Source organism: Brassica oleracea, chromosome C3 (genome assembly GCF_000695525.1).
Source record: "Brassica oleracea var. oleracea cultivar TO1000 chromosome C3, BOL, whole genome shotgun sequence".
Lineage (NCBI taxonomy): Eukaryota > Viridiplantae > Streptophyta > Magnoliopsida > Brassicales > Brassicaceae > Brassica > Brassica oleracea.
Genome location: NC_027750.1, coordinates 18,234,780 through 18,252,275, shown reverse-complemented (window position 1 = coordinate 18,252,275; position 17,496 = coordinate 18,234,780). Strand labels below are relative to the sequence as shown.

At 33.4% G+C, this 17,496-nt stretch overlaps 1 protein-coding gene across 1 annotated transcript; it reads left to right on the top strand.

The window, feature by feature from the left end:
• The first annotated feature begins 7,536 nt into the window (after positions 1 to 7,536).
• Positions 7,537 to 9,685, top strand: LOC106328000 (receptor homology region, transmembrane domain- and RING domain-containing protein 4). The gene is made up of 4 exons (XM_013766348.1): positions 7,537 to 7,843; positions 8,012 to 8,248; positions 8,332 to 8,736; positions 8,817 to 9,685. The coding sequence occupies exons 1-4, from the start codon at positions 7,723 to 7,725 to the stop codon at positions 9,338 to 9,340; spliced, it is 1,287 nt and encodes a 428-aa protein (XP_013621802.1). The 5' UTR covers positions 7,537 to 7,722; the 3' UTR covers positions 9,341 to 9,685.
• Positions 9,686 to 17,496: the final 7,811 nt, after the last annotated feature.

Sequence of the window (17,496 nt, the reverse complement as noted above, 5' to 3'; positions counted from 1 at the left end):
TTTTTTATTTTGATTTTGATTTTGAGAGATGGATGAAGGAGAAGGGAGGAGACGATGACTTTGTTTTGTTTTGTTTTTGTTTTTGTTTTAAGAGTGGGAGAGGAGGCGAGAAACAAACCACCCTTCATTCTGCTCCATGTGCTTGACTCTTTCTTTTTGCAATTATTTTATTATTATTATCCCGTGACCATTCGCATTTACATTTTTTCTTTTTTCAATTTTTACCAACTTCTATTATTACATTAAATTGTATCGAAAGATAAATCTATTTGATTGGGACTGTGGGCGGGGTAGGGACGGGCCATTTATGCAATTTACTACTTTTAATAGCTAAAGACCTGGGAAGACAATTGTAGCTATATTTTGATAGAATTTAAAAAAACTAATAAAAAATTAATATTATTTGACAGTTATATTTCTTACTTAAATATGAATATAATCGTATTTTTGAACAAAAACTATCAATACCGATATCCTATCTTTCGTAGATCAAGTTCTATGGATAAAATTTATAATATACATCATTTTTTTAGTGATGGTAAACATAAATAACGGTACCAAGAAAGTGATATACATGAAAATAAATTCGAAAAAAAGAGATTTATAAAAAATTTGAATTTGAAAAATTATAATTTTAAAAAAATCTTTTTATTTTATTTTTATTTATTTAAATAATTATTTATTATATAAATAGAGAACAAAAATATAAAAGTCTTTTGCCACTTAATAAATAGTGAATTTTTGAAAATGTCTCTTTAGTGATTCATAAACATGAATAACGGTATCAAAAAAGTGATATAAATGAAAATTCGCCCATGATCTTCTCTCGACTTTTCAAATAAGATGCAATCATGCAAGTGCATAGTAAAATCAAATGCGCAAGCATATAGCTAGATAGCAAAAGTAAAATGCTCTCTCCATCTCCCTGTATCAAAATCAAGTTCTTTACCACGCATCCATGAATCATAATTTAGAGGCATATTTTTCTTTCTATTTCCTTGTACCTTCTTCTCTCCAAGGGCCTAACTGATGATCATTATTGGAACACTAGGAACTATAGAAAAGAATAAAATTGTAGCAAAGATGAGGAATGATGAGGACAGTTTTGAGATATTAAGGTGGTTTAGTGGTTCCTTGAGATTTTCACAGACCACTGCTAGAGATCGCAAGTTCGATATTTTGTCGGCGCGGTGGTATTATACTTCTCCAAATAAATCATTCGGAATTTTTTGGATATGAGACATTTCAGGATGAGGTTAGTTACTATATATAAAAGTTTACCCACAACAGTTTTATATTAAAATTTTACCAAAAGAAAAAAAAAAAGAACAATTTTGTTCATTTATTCTCTACGATAAAAAGAATGAGAATGAATGGAAAGAAAAAACTATTTCTCATAAATGATAATATTTTTTAAGAATATTAAAGAATGTAGTGTTTTTTTTTATTCATCTAGTCACCCGTAAATTCTAAAGTTTATCCTATTTGGGAGGGGTCAGCTCACCGGTATGAGTTTTTGGAAAACAAAACATTACTTATTTTACAAGAAAATTTAATAAAATGTTGTAAGATTCCTTTATTGATCCATCTAATATTTTCTGATAATCAATTTGAACTCAAGATTTTTCAAATCAATAATCTTGTTTTTTTCTAATTGAAATTTGATTGAGTAACCCTAAAATAGGGTGTCGGCCGATACAAAACTCCGGCGAATTGGTGGCTACAAAAATGACAACAACTGTAGGTAAATCTATGTTTTTCTTGTGCAATGTTAGTTTTTCTAATCATTTAATTATTAATTTATTTATCTTTCTTTTTTCAACATTAATTTATTTATGGGGAATTGGGTTGTATGACACTACAATAATGTGTAATTAGGTTAGTAGAAAATTACCCTAATTTTTCTATACATTGATACAATTTTATGTAATATTGTTGTTTTGTCCCTAACTCTAACCGGCAGAACTTGCTGAAAATAAAATTAAACTTTTTTAATCTTTAATTGAAGAAAGTTACTCGTGGCGCTATTAGCATCACATTATCTTTTTTATTTGTTTTGGTAACTTTTGAAAAAGTGAAGATTACCGTCGACGGTTTGCTCACCTTCTTTTAACCCACTGATTTTCTCTCCCAATCGCCACGGTCGGCCTCTTCTGCGTTTCTTCGACTCCTCGAAGTGCGTTGCAAAGGAGAAATCGCCTCTACTTGTGAAATTGGTTGCGAGAAGAGTTCGTAAGTGTGATCGGCATGAACGATCACCATAGCCTCATCTCCTTCATATCGGCGATTAGCTTGAGATCTGTTGCAATATTGTAAGTTCTCTGTTTTGTGCCATAGATTATATTATTTCAATGTTTTCCCCATTATTTGAAATAGATTCGGCCATAGTCTATTCTAAGTTGATAAATCTAACCCATCATTTCTGTTGCATGCCCGATCTAGTAAGCTGAGGCAAACAAATTGATTTAGGGTTGAACTTTTCTTGGTTCGCCGTACTCATTTGTTTACTGCGAAGGGGGATAGTCATTTTAGAATGAAAAGTCCTTTTACGATAACTTCTTCGATGATATCATAGAAGTTAGCATTAACTTCTTCGATGATATCATAGACATTTCATATTTTCACCAATATGTATTATGCTATTTATTTAGTTCCATTTGATTTAGGTTGAGGATTTATATTTGGGTTTAGGGTTTATATTTTAGTTTAGGGTATAGTGATTATGGTTTAAAGTTAAGTATTTAGGGGTTTATGGTGGGGTTGTTATATGGTTTATTATTGAGGGGTTGGGATGGGGTTGGTGTCATATACTACTTTTGTTGGAAGTGGGTTAAGGTTGAACACAAATGCATTAGTTCACAAGAATAGTCTCCATTCCATTTTAGATAGTATAGAATAATAGTTCAAAATTTACATATTTTTATTTTATTTTATTTTTTAAATATATTATAATTGGAAATTATATTTAATATTTTGGTTTTGGTTTAGAGATTCGAGTTTAAGGTTTAGTATTTAGATGTGGAGTTGAGTTTAAGGTTTATGGTTCTGTTTCGTATGAATGTGTTTTGTTTGTTTCTATCAAACATAGTATTTTTATAAATGGAATAGAACATCTATATAGCACAGTTAACCTGTACATGGTAAGAAAGCATGTGACATGAATGTATTTGCTTGATTCATTAGTTAATAGTACACAGTGAATGTGATCCATCTCTAAACTCATTGATGTCATCTCTCTTTTTGTTTTGACCGGTAACTTGTTTCCAGTGGAGGTATAACCGGCTTAGGAGAAGATAAAATGTTATTCACTCAATAACGTCAAAATCATAGTCATCTGCCTAATTATATTCTCGATTTTGGCTATCTCACAAATTCACCCTTTATTTATCTTCTTATAAATTTTTAGTAATCAAACACTTCTATTTTTATTAATAATTTTAAATCTAAATTTCCTTTTTACATAAGTTTACAAAATTATATAGTATTATATTTTATAATATTTGGATATATGTAACTAATTATTTTAATATATTTAATAATCATTTAAATATAAATTTAACTATAAATTGATATGACCCCAATAATTATTATGGTTGGTCCATTGCTCCTTGGCCACCAATAGCGATCATGTTCTTCCATTTTCTCTCTTTCGGTTTTGCGCCCTAAAAAGTAAAAAATAAAAAACCCGGATCAAGGGTTAGTGTTATAATAGATGTATTAGAAAGATTCATGGTGCTTATGCTAGAAGTTATATCTTTTGAACTATATTATACTACTTACTTCTGAATCAAGAAAATAATTAAAGTTTATTAGATAAATATGATTAAAAAGAGTATAGTTCATCATCATCTATTGACTCGTTTGGTCCATGCAAATTTCGTGGAATTGTTCCTGCAACTATTTTTATTTCCTAAAAAATGTTCGCAAAAATAGTTAATTTATGTTAATCAATTAAACAGAAAAGTCGTGGAGAGTGGACAACACGTTGTCTTCTGAGCGATACGATATGTATTGTTTTAAATTTTAACTCAACTGGAGATACTTTCCGAAGAATTTGAAAAGGACAATGATGTATATCATGTATGAATACTATAAGAACATGCAATGTATTCTATACCGGTCACTAGAACAAACACATTTATTTAAATGTGCGTGTATCTCACGATGTTAAAGTTTTATTTTCTTTTTAATTTCGCCGAAACATTTGATTAATCATTTTTAATTTCTAAATTATATAAAATATATTTGTTTCCTGGCACTATGACAAATAGTGAATTAAAGAATGTTCAACTTGTATTTCATGGATCTTAAGCTATTTGTATTTATACATATTACAAGATCCTAAATCTTTTATATATTAATTGATAAACATTACATCATTGTTTTGTAGTCACGTGTCACCATGAGAATGAAATTCAGAATTATTAGAAAAATAGGTTGGTCTATCTTAACTTATATTATATTTTTTTTATTAAATTAGCTATCAAATTAATAAATAGTATACAAAAAATATTCTCACACTTTTCTTAAATAAAAGATACGGAATTACCTAATATGAATAACATATATATTACATTAATGATTATGAATAATAAATATTTGATAACAATTTTTGTATCTTTGTTTTTTTTTGTTTAATTTTATGTTATTAAAATATATTAAACGATCACATTAACCATATAATAAAAAATTAAATTTTTTTCTTATATGTTATATTTTGAATTTTTAAAATGACTATAAATTACTAAAAACTAAAAACGTTAAATGTTTCATACTAAAATTTTGTGATCAATGATTTAATTTTTTTGTAATAACAAGATACAAATGATCATAAATCGTATGAATATAAAATCTCATATAATATAAATTCATATTATATATTAATATAGTTTAAAATTAAACTATATAACATATAAAATACATAAATATGTTAATTTATAAATTTGTATTGAAAAAGTATTGAAACCTTAGTATTTTAATTTTGAAATTTTCATTGAAAAAATCGCACATTAGAAATTTTGTGTTTATCATATGAGTATGAATTCTCAATAATTTTCAAATATACGATGTATATATCGTCCATATCATTGAAACTTAGTTATAAACTATATTAAATAAATAAAATAATTGTATTAATTTATTTACCAAAAAATATCGTAAATAAAAAAGAGGTATTGTTTTGATTTATGTGCTTACTCAAATTTAATTATATATATACCTAAATGAACACAAATAAATAAAAAAAATATTTTTATATATATATAACTTTCATCCCGCACAATTGTGCGGGTCATAATCTAGTCTAATATGATAAGAAATGATATCTAAACCGTATATATCTATTTAACATATTGCAATACATTTTCCCTTAATTGGAGCATAAAAATTTGAAATACCAACTTGAAAACGAAACTATCAAACTCCTTTCTATTCAATGTCTTGGGTAAAAATATCGGTCAATTGATCCTTAGTGCTGAGTGCTCACATGAAAATGCTTGATTACTCCTTTTATAATCTCATTTTGACCAGTTCAATATGTTTTATTCGTTAGTGGAAAGTAGGGTTAGAACTGATATGAATAGCCGGTTTACTGTCACACTCAATTGTCATTTCTTATGTGTGATCATGACCCATCTCTCGCACTAATGCTTTAATCCACTTGAGCTCTCTTGTTACCTTGTTCATGGCTTGACGTCTGCAACTGAAAATGAGACGGTGTCTTGCTTTTTAGTTTGTCAAGAGATAGGAGATGCTCCAACTTGTACTATCCAACTGTTAAGAGAACACTTAGTTATGGAACATGTTGCCCAATCAGAATTACACCACCTTGTTACATGTAAGTTGGAGTTAGCGGACAAAATAATTCCTTGTCCGAAAGTGCCCATAAGATACCAGATTGTTTTCAAAGCTTGCACGGATTTGTAATAAGAAAGGTGAAGCTGACATTGAGTGAGAGTGGTTCCAATGCATCTGAAACAAACTTCATGGTTGACAAATTTAGTAGATGATCGATGAACTCATGTCATTTGATGATAGATAATCGCATGTTTGTGTTTGGAATCACTTCTTGAAGAATGAGGCCGCTTCTTTGACTAACCAGTAGAGGGTACTCTGATGAGCGATGAACTCATGTCATTTAATGATAGATGGTCGCATGTCTGTGTGTGGAATCACTTCTTGAAGAATGAGGCCGTTTCGTTGACTAGCTAGTAGAGAGTACTCTTCTTGCGAAATTGAAGAAGAATTATCATCTTCAGTGACTTTGTGAATCATCTTTGCGCCGAATTCATTCTCAGTGATATCATTTTGAGAGTCCACATCTTCATGAGTCTCGTGTCATGTTGATTCAAGTCTTCAAAAAACTGAACCCACCGCAGCTGAGCTTAGTCGAGAGTAGAAACATTTTGAAGAGAAGCATAGTATCTCCTGATCAACGCGACAAGACTTGACAAACCAGATTCATCTGATGGCGATCTGATTCATAAACGATCTCCTTGCCTTTTGTTAGGCATATACAGACTAGAGACAAGTTTTGGTGAGAAACATGTGAGGATCTTGGGTTGATCGCATATACCGGGGGAGGGGGCTAAATGGTCGGGAAAGTAAAGAAAAACGAGAGACATTTTGAGAGAAAATTATCTTTGGTTTCGGATGTAAAGAAATAAAGAAAATCCATCTATTTACACAGAGGAAACGACACGATTTTTGAGAAAATCATCACCATTAGATTTAAAAACTTTGTTATCATTAAAATTAGGAGACCCTCCAATAGACTTGTTTGACCAATTTACTAAAAATTGACCATTTTATATCTGAATATCGCTTAAGGCATAAAGTGCCGAGTTCATTGTCTCGTAAACCTCATTCCTTAAAATTCATCAAAATTGATTTTATCACACTACGAACTCTATTGAAGATAAATTTAGCTTCTTCGTAAAAAAAAAAAAACAAAGAAAGAAAGAGAAAATGAAATACCTAACCGATTTCAACGTATAAATACAAAAAGAGATCGCTAACTCATTCATTCTCGGATTATGATTTTAACCATCACAGTTTTGCCTAAATCTTTAACAATTTCGCGGATTTCAACACCTCGTTATGTATTCACCGATGTTTACGAATAAAATTTTCGAAACTCGTTATATCTTATAAATTGGGCCATTATACAAACCAATCAACCATCCATCTCCATTTGACTAAATTTTCTCAATCCTATTTGTGATTCCATCATGTAGATTCCCTTACATTCATTTCTTCTTTATTTGGTGTCGGTCATCCTTTCATTGGAATACGATTATATTCAACGCACACTGGTTCAGTGTTCTTAAAGCAGAACACGAGTGTTAGTGACCAGAGAGTCCCATATCGTCGTCATTTATCTAAATTTCATTTCCTACTCCGCGGGGTTTCTTACGCATCTAAGAAAGTTTAGGCCTTTTTGTGTCAAAAACGAATATTTAGGATACTTTAAGAAATATTCTCAAAATGACTGTTACACGCAAATTAGAAAAAAAAAGAAAGAAAAAGGATTCAGAACGATTCAGATATTTGTGAGAGTCATACTCTGACCTCGCCTCTATGGGAAACTCAAGCTTTTCTTCCATTATTAAAACCCTAAAAACACTTTTTCAATATTTCTTCCAATTCGTCGCTTCTCTTTGCTAAGCTCGTCGGTACTGTATCCCTTTTACGCTGTGTGTTCGATTTCGATTGAAAAAGAACATGGCTCGTGCTTCGATTTTGATCTTATCTCTGCTTCTAATCCCTCACTTGGCTTGTGCGAAAGTGATGTTGATCGGGAAGAACACATCTCTCTCCTTCGACGACATCGAAGCCAATTTCAGTAAGTTCTCTCTCACTGTCCCATCGATTCAAATCCTTTTGATACCAATTAGGGTTTGATCGCATGTAGGGAAGATGAAAACTTGTTGTTAATTCTAGAAATTGAGGATTTGGGTTTTGTCATCAGGCCTTTGTAATGATGATTGATACTTACTGTTTGGCTTTTCAGCTCCGCTGATCAAGAAATCAGATCAGTGTGGGGCACTGTACACAGCAGAGCCACTCGATGCTTGTTCAAGTTTGGTTAACACAGTGACTGTAGAAGAAGGATCAATCACTTCTCCTTCGTACGTCTTGATCATCCGCGGCGGCTGTAGTTTCGAGGAAAAGATCAGACACGCGCAGAAAGCTGGTTACAAAGCAGCTATTGTCTACGACAATGAGGATTATGGTTTCTTGATATCAAGTAAATTAAAATAATAAAAACACAATCTCTTTAAAGCTTTGTTTCAAACTTAAACTTATAATTAAATGATCTTTTAAATGTAGTGGCTGGGAACCCATCTGGTGTAGTTATATACGGGACGTTTGTGTCGAAAGCGACTGGAGAAATACTCAAAGGGTATGCGGGTCGTACCGATATCGAGCTGTGGCTCGTGCCAAGCTTCGAGACTTCAGCATGGTCAATCATGGCTATCTCGTTTATATCTCTTCTTGCGATGTCTGCTGTACTCGCCACTTGCTTCTTTGTCCGTAGGCATCGGATTAGAAGGCGGCGTGTTAGGTCTCTTGGTGGTGGAGAGTTTCATCGTATGGGGATAGACACGATTAGGAGGTTGCCTGCTACGATCTTTAATGGTGTTTGTGAAGAAGCTTCTACCTCTATCTCTTGTGCTATATGTATTGAAGACTACCGTATTGGTGACAAGCTTAGGATCTTACCTTGCAATCACAGTAAGTAACTTTTGTCTCACATCTCGATGTAAATTTGTGTAATAACATTCTTTATTTGTTGTTTTTTTTTGGTTTGGTAGAGTTTCATGTTGGATGTGTTGATTTGTGGCTTGGCCAAAGGAGATCCTTTTGTCCGGTTTGTAAACGGGATGCAAGAACCATCAACATTGATATGCCCGCATCACCATCCGAACGCACACCTTTGCTTTCTCCTAGCTTGACTCCGACGTCGTCTTTTCTGTTATCATCGTCACCTGCCACAAGCTCCTTTCGGTCATCTTATGATATTCCTTCATCTTCCACAACTATGTATCTCCCCCACTCTCGCTCCCATACAAGCTTCCAAAGCGGGTCATATAGGGGTTCACTACCTATACCGGTTAGCCGGAGCTCAGTAGATCTCAGGAATGCTGTTTCCCGAAGATCTTACAACTCACCTCGCTCTGTCCACTCAAGATATACGCACATACTTAGCCCGGGGAATGCATCAACGAGCTGGGTTGTTGGGTCGTCGTCAAGCCAGCGCGAGCATTCACTTAATATTAATGACTCGCGCAGGTCTCTCTCTCACTTTGCCTCTGCTAGTTCTTTACCAGGCTGCTAAACCGGTGAAAAGGTAACAACGGACTAACTCAAAGGTTCAGTGTCAGGGGCTCATTGTCTTTAAGACGCAATTAACTACTCACTCGAGGAGGATGTCCCTTGGCTGTGTTCTTAAACTAATGTCTGACCCATATGGTTGCTTTTAGCAAACGAAAAGAGGTGAAAAGTGTGTTCAGTGTGACTGTGAGTAATATTTTTCAGCTGTACAGTTGTGGAGAATGTTGATTGTGAGATGAGTGAGTTTGAAGAGTAAAGCGTCTTTTGGTGAATCATTAAGGTAACCATTGAGTCTGGATATAACTTATACGTAGCTTATTAGTTATTACTCTGATTCCTTCTGTATGTATATACTTGCTCCTTCAAATTCAGTATATACTCGACTAGGCTAAGAGAAACTGACTATGATTTTGAGTAGCGATAGTATATAGAAATGATTATAAAATGAAGAAACACAAGTGAGATCCAATAAAGGGTTCTGAAGTGTATAAAACAATTAAACAACGTTGATTTTCATGTAGTAAACTGAAAAATAAATATAACTTCCAAACCTTGACATAAGAAAGAAAAAAACTTCCAAAGAGTTAACAATTTCAATTAGGTGTTGGTATTCCCTTATTTGGTTTGGAAAATCAGTTATTCGGGTTTCCAATAGATTTTTTGGGTTCTATAATTAGAGGTTCCACAATATATATATTAAACCAGAAGTCACGATTTTGATTCATGTGTGATTTTTTAAAAAATAGACCTAATGTATCTATTCCTAGAAAGTCATGTTATATTTAATCTCTAATCTTATCATTTAAATTTTGGGTCTACCAGAAATTTTTATTGGGCTATTAATAATTGGATTTAAACAATAGATGATCCATTAGATTTATAGATAGTATAAATTAAATAGATATAATTTATTGTTGTAATACTATACCTCCATATGTTAAATATTTAAATATTTGTCGATTTTAACTTTTAAAATTATAAATATTTTTTTTAAATAACAAAAATCATATTATCTAACAATGATTAATCTTTACTATCTTAAACCAATGAAAACAAATTTTAAACTATATAGTTTATATTAAAAATTAAATAAAAAACTAAATGTTTAATTATTTACTCGATAATATAAATCTATGAAGCGAAAAGTTTAATTTTTTAAAAACTTTCTAAATTTGTGAAATGTTACAATATCTTTGAATATGACAATAAAACAATATTTTACTAATCTTTATATATATAGTTACAATTTTAATAATGAAATAAAATCGAAAAATTAATATATAGAAGAAGATAGAAATACATGTGAAAGTTTGAAACAATCTATTCAATGAAAAAATATACCGTATTAAAAATTGATAGACACATATATATTATAATATATACCAATTTAGAATTAAAAACAAAATATTTATATAAAAATAAGTGAAAACAAAAATCCGCGCGGTTGCGCGGGTCGAGATCTAGTAAGATCAAATTACAGTTAGATTTCTTTTTTTCTGAATTTTGTTTTTGGATTAAAAACTGTTTCATATGTGATTTTTTTTTTGTTGTTGGTTTATTTCAATTTTGGCAACATTATTTAATTGATTTTAATTAACAATTTAGTTTATTAATTATATTTTATATAAAAATTAAAAATAATTTGACCAGAAAAATAAAATTTGTTACTGTTTGTTAAATTTTCGGTAGATTGACTTGGATTTGCGGTTTTAAATTACATAATTTTAATTGATTCATTTAGGTTTTTCATTTCATGTAAATTTTGGCTCTATGATGCAGTCTTGACTAAGGACTCATCTGTCCAGTTTTGCGCCAATTGATAGTAGGTGAAGTTGACTCCTTTCGTTCTGTTGAGTATTTTCACCATGCTGCCTGTTCTTGAATCATTGAAAGTAGATCTTTACTGTCATTCTCAGAGAGTTGACATGCTGAAAATTGAAGCATTCTTTCTGTAATCCAAATTAGTGCTTCTAGATATGTGTGCAAAGATGACTGTTCATTTCTTAAATCATCCCTTCAAACCCATCCATATCCTGATCTGTGCGTCATAAATGCATGATCCATCCTGTAAACATTGCTCTGTAAACATAAGGCTTGAGCTTTCATTGGATGATGAAATGACTGAGCACTTTCACCTTCAACGTGTCTTACTAGCACTAGAGGATCTCTGGTAGTACCTCTAAATAATTTATCATTACAAGGTTTTTATAGCTGCCAGATTATCCATGTACCAGATTATCTATGTACCAGATTATCTATGGATAAGAGTTCCTATCCATACCAATGTCTTCTATATCAATTTTTTTCCAGAACAGGTAATCCAAATTAATATACACACTGAAATGAGAAAAATCAATGGAAATGAAAGAGTTGATGATAAAGCCCATATCAAAGCTGGGGGACACTCATAATGGCATGATTGATAGATTTGTCGGCCTCTCCACATCGTGGACAATTATTAACACATCAGATATAACGACGTGTCAGGTTCCTCGTAACCACTAAATATCATGTTATAATCTGCCATATTAGATGACATATCTTCTGTGGAGTACTGATTCATCCAAGTAAAGGTGTGGAGCTTTTTGAGACTAGGTTCAGTTACCATAGTCTCAGGCTCATGATAGAGAATAATCCTTGTTACCCAGTAAACCAATTTTACGGATACTGTCCACTTTTTGTATAACTGCTACAAAACTTATCCTCTGTATTGGACTGGTTGACAACCAAACTCTGAATAAGGGGTATATCTTCTGGAACAACTAGGTTCTCCAACATCTCTACATCCCACTCTTTAGGCTCCCCATGTATAATATCATTAACCGTCGTCCTTGGATGAACAAACCAAGACATTAGGCGTAGTCAGCCTCACATGTATAGTAGGAATCCATGGGGTTTACCATGCTATAATCTAAGAAAAAAACATAATGTACTTTATGTCGGATCCCACATATCAATAATGGCCTAACTGCCGATAAGCTCGCCCAGCAGAGATAAGAAGAGCTATCACAGGGACTGATCGCAAAGGCGAGCTGATTCCGTAATACTTTCCTTGAAGAACTCTTGCTAGAAGTGAATCTGGGGATCATATCAATAATTCAATTCTTGAGAAATAAAACCATTAAAAAGAAAATTATTAACCGTATGAATTAAATTCTTCCTTCACTATATATTAAGATATTTGATAGAACAAAGATGTCATTCTATCTAGCCAATGATTTTTTTCCGGATGCATTGCGAACATGGCAAGTTTGACCTCCCATACTGTAACTGGAGATGTGAAATCTTCGTTAATCGAATCCAAGATTGTTATAGTGATGTTTTCTAACGATTCATCCATCTTTTATGGGTTTGAGGACTCAAAAATAGTCTTGAAATAACTTGAAACAATGGAATATAGCCACCATTTGTTAAAACAGTCGAAATCACCTTTTGCCATATCTGATTTTCAGACCAATGATTTAAAATTGATTAATGTTGATTTTGGAAATTTCCCAATTAATAAAGCTCAATATTTTTTCTTCTTTAACTATGCTGATTTGAAGTTTAAGCTCAACTTTGTAGTTTGACCATGTAGAAATAAAGTTAACTGGAGAACAATCTTTACTATACAAAAGTTTCATTTAATTCAAATATTGAACATAAAAGTGCAGTATGAAATGATTTTTGTTTATTTGGAAAAAAGAAGAAGCATATCTTTCAATGTATGTGATAATGTGAAGATGAAGAGATAGATGAAATACAATAATTACTTTTATTAAAAAATTCTAAGATGTTCAAATTCCTAGTTGCAATTTCTAGATTGTTCATTTCACATTCAGCCATCAAGCATTGCTTTAGATTCTTGATCCCCATTGAATAATGTAATGCTATCAACATATTATCCACATATATCATTAGATATACTAACTCATGTATATTCAAGCCTATTCATGCACGGATCCCACAAAATCCTTATGTATCCCTTTTCCTTCATTATACTATCTAACCTCCAAGGTAGTACAAGGACCCTCCGTTTGATCCATGTAAATATCTTTGACTAATGATCCATAAAAACGTGATTTTCACATCTAGCTGGTCCAGATCATAGTCTTGATTTACCACTAGAGTAAGCATAAGATTATAGAGACGGCATACTTGACTACATGAGATAAGACCTCACTGTAGTCGACACCTTCCACATGGGAAAAACATTTTTTTACCAACATAGTTGTATGCCTTTGTTCCTCGACCCTTGGAATTCCTTGTTTCTACTTAAGCACCCATTTACAATCAATCACCTTCTTCTGCTATGTTCTCTCGACCAACTCTCATGTCTCATTCTTGTGAAAAGATTCCATCTCATCTCCAGCTGCCAAGTGTCACTTATTCCAGATTTCCTCCTTTTTCTAGAGAGAATAATTTTGGTTCTTCCTCCATGTCATATGAACTAAACAATGCGTAGGCTTCAACGCCGAGATCATCATACTTAGAAGGAAATTATACTTAGAAGGAAACTTGGATTCCCTTCTCCCTCTTTCCCTTGCAAGAATGTAACACTCAAGAGCTTCTTGATTATTACCCCATCATCACTTTCTCCTTCAGTGGTTTCAAATTCTGAACCATACCATGTAGCTTGTCCTACGTCAATTGAACTAGCTTCACCTTCAAATGAATTTTCTGAGTCATCTTCACCTTAAATTTAATCCCCCGTGTCAGCTCCACCTTAAACTGAATCTCCCTCTCTTGAGTACCCTTACAAAGGTTGTTTGATTAGATCATCGCCAACAAAACCCTTCTATAATTTTTCTCTGTTTGACTTGTTTCTTCTTTCCGATCTTAACCAGGTCCTTTGGTAGACATTAATGTGTCTTCATACATTTCATCCTAGTTAAAGATCAAATTCCTGCTGCTTCTGCACTTTCCATCTTCCTCAACCCATGCTATGTAACCCTTTGTACCATATTAATGCTCAATGCACAGTCCCTTAACTGACCTTGGACTACCAGTCCTCTATGATATATGTACAAATGTAGACATCCAAATCACCTTAGATGAATAAAGTCTGGTTAATATCTGCTAATTTTTCCGCGGGTAGCCTTAACCTCAATAGATGAGCTTGGAGACCTGTTTATTAGGTACACTGCTGTTGAGGCAGCTTCCGCCCAAAACTTCTCCACTAAACCTTTCTTTGCAAACAAACTTCTCACTTTGTTCATGATAGTCCTATTTAACATTTCATATACTCCATTTTGTTGTGGAGTACATGTATTGTGTCTCTTAATCCCCAACGGTTTGCAAAACTTATGGAACAGATCTTTACAGTACTCTAGGTTGTTGTCTATCTTTAGACATGTACCTTCTTGCATGTCTTGTTTCCTACGCTCATATTCCATTCCTGAATTTCTTGAATGATTCATATTTTTCTTAGAAAATATTTTACACATATTTCTTGAGGAATAATCTATGAATGTGATGAAATACAGAAAAACCTGCAAAAAGTTGAGGGGCACCCCAAAAATCTGAATGAATGTACTCGAAGATCCCATTTGTTGTGTGTTTAAACCTCTCCTAAAGCTCTGCTTGTGAGCTTTTTCTAAAACACATCTTTCACATAACTTAATTTTCTTAAATCTTTCTATGTAATATATCCTTCTTCCTCCTTTCCTTTCAGATCTTCCCCTGTAAACCACGTATAGGCCTTCTGCATTTGACCTAGGCTTATTCAAATCATGTTTAATTCAAATCTACTTCTATGGAGTAAGTTGATATGGTTACTTTATGAACATTGATATGGTAAACTGTTCATAAAATAAATAACTTGATCTTTTTCTGAGATGTTGATTTCAAGACTCTCTAGATCAGACACTATCTTTAAGAAAACATCCAATTTCTTTTCGGCTCTTACCCTCTTTAATTATGAAACTGTAGAACTTTTGTATGAATAGATACGGTTAGGCATGTATTTTGTCTGATGATCCATATTCTAATATAAGTGTTCTCTTTCAGCACCTTCCTTATCATTGTATCTGTTAAGCTCATACTTAAAGACTTTTAATCTTTTTGTCTTTTCAGCCCTTTTAGATCCACTTAAGTTTCTGAACCATCAATTCCTTTATCAGCCTCTGAAGCGAGTGCCGCATAATCAGTTAGCACCAAATCCAGCCCTAAGATTTCCATCTGACCAAACATCTTGTGTTTCCACAAGCCAAAATAACTTCTTCCATCAATATCCACCGAAAAATTCCGGTTCGTTGCTCCATTCTATATCATTTAATACCCCTAATGATTTACTTGTAGTCGATCTTCTTGTGAAGCTGTTGTAGCACACCAGCCTTGAATTGAGATCCAGTTAACATGGATTTCTCTGATAATACTTGTGAGATTTCAACCTCTCTGAAAATTAAGACTAATATGCATGAAAAGAACGCACAATGAATTGGTAATCCTGTTCACGGCCTCTAACCGCTACTTCTGGAGAAGGAGACTGTTGTCCTTCAAGTTTCACTTGATCAAAGAAAAGGGCTTACAAGATTTAAACCCCAATCTTTAGTTTTACTTGATAGAAGTTCTGTGGAAAAGAGAAAGAACAAAACCCTTCCGAGTAAGCAAGAAGCAACTCCCTATTCGATTATTTAAAACCTAGACAAATACCTTACTTACATACTAGGTTTTCAAACCCCCCTTGGGGTTCACATGATTTTTTTAATATTTTTTTGCGGGTCCATGAATATTTATGAACCTGTATTTGTCTTTTTATGCATTGGTGAACCTGAACAAGCTTGTCGATTTTAACCAAGAAATCGAATCCCCCTTCTGGATTTGGAACCCTAATACGAAACCCCCAAATCGAATTAAAATCCTAGATAAATGAACCCTAAAACGAACAACCATGTCGATTTTAACCAAGAAATCAAAACCCCCTTTTCGATTTGTAACCCTAAGACGAAACCCCCAAATCGATTTCCCTTAACCTAGAAAGCTCTCGACCTCTCGACCCCAGATCGAATGAATCAAACCGTCGGAGTGGTGGAGACTCACCTCAGATCTTCTACGAGTGATTCCGACAGTGATTTGATCGACAAAATCGACGGGTATCGAGTCGCACAGAGAATCGCCTCAGAAACGGAGAAACCCTAGGTAACGAAGAGGGAAGGAAAAATGAGATATCCAACGCGAAACCCTTTTTTTCTCACTCAACACGCGAGCTCGCGTAGCCTCTCGCTCGTCGACGCGTGTTATGAACCCGTATCTTACGGGCTCACGCGGAAGAGCCGGTTCACGGGTTTAAACCCATTTTCTCTTTTATTTTAATACAACGGGCCTATGATCCCGAGCCCACGAACCGCGCAAGATCCGCCGCTGCGGATGGTCTTACGGTCTTTGACTTGTCTTATACAGCCGTTGTCATGACTCATCCATTTTGATTTTCCTTACTTTTCTAAACATGTATTCGACACAAGTAGATGTTTAATTTGGTTCTTAATAACGGTTTTAGAGTTTTGACACAAGATAACCCGAGATAATATTAATAACTCTAGATATCTTTCACTTGTTCATTTGCCCCTTTTGTTCTAACTCTGCCACAATGAATGACTTTTTGAATTTTTGAATTTTTGAATTTTTGCTATTTTATTTGTCGTGATTATCTGCCAATTATTTTCTGCTAGCCATTAAATTTTTGATGTGTCATAAAAACATAAATTACTTAGGACCATGAAAAAAGACTGCGTAGTCCGTACAAAACGAATGCTAATGGCGTAATATAATCCAAAACAGTATGGTCCGTATCTCAGGTCTATACTGTCCATAACGATCCAAAACAGTCCTGTTCGCTTCATCTCATGTCTATACCGTCCGTCCATAACACTGTCCACATACGTATATACATTTTTTTAATAGAAATTATATTAATATCAACCCGATAAATGGGAATTTTGAAAACGGTTACAAGGCCGACTTGAACAAAAGTTCCCGAGTCAATGTATTACAAGAGTAGTTACGCCCACCCACTAAACCCGGCACATTCCACTATCTCGATTTTAAAATCCTAAGGAACCAATTCCTGTTCTCAACCCTCGGCGATAACCATAAATAGGTGAGGTTCTCCTCGTCGCCTCGGATGCCGGGACTATCGATGTCGCCTTAGGAGTAGCTAGGTCTTGGTGATCGCCTCAAAAC

Excerpts from the sequence above, each read along its gene's own strand:
- LOC106328000 (XM_013766348.1), top strand. The coding sequence starts at position 7,723 with ATGGCTCGTGCTTCGATTTTGATCTTATCTCTGCTTCTAATCCCTCAC. Across the intron at positions 7,844-8,011 it reads CGACATCGAAGCCAATTTCA|CTCCGCTGATCAAGAAATCA; the intron begins GTAAGTTCTCTC and ends TTGGCTTTTCAG. Across the intron at positions 8,249-8,331 it reads TTATGGTTTCTTGATATCAA|TGGCTGGGAACCCATCTGGT; the intron begins GTAAATTAAAAT and ends TTTTAAATGTAG.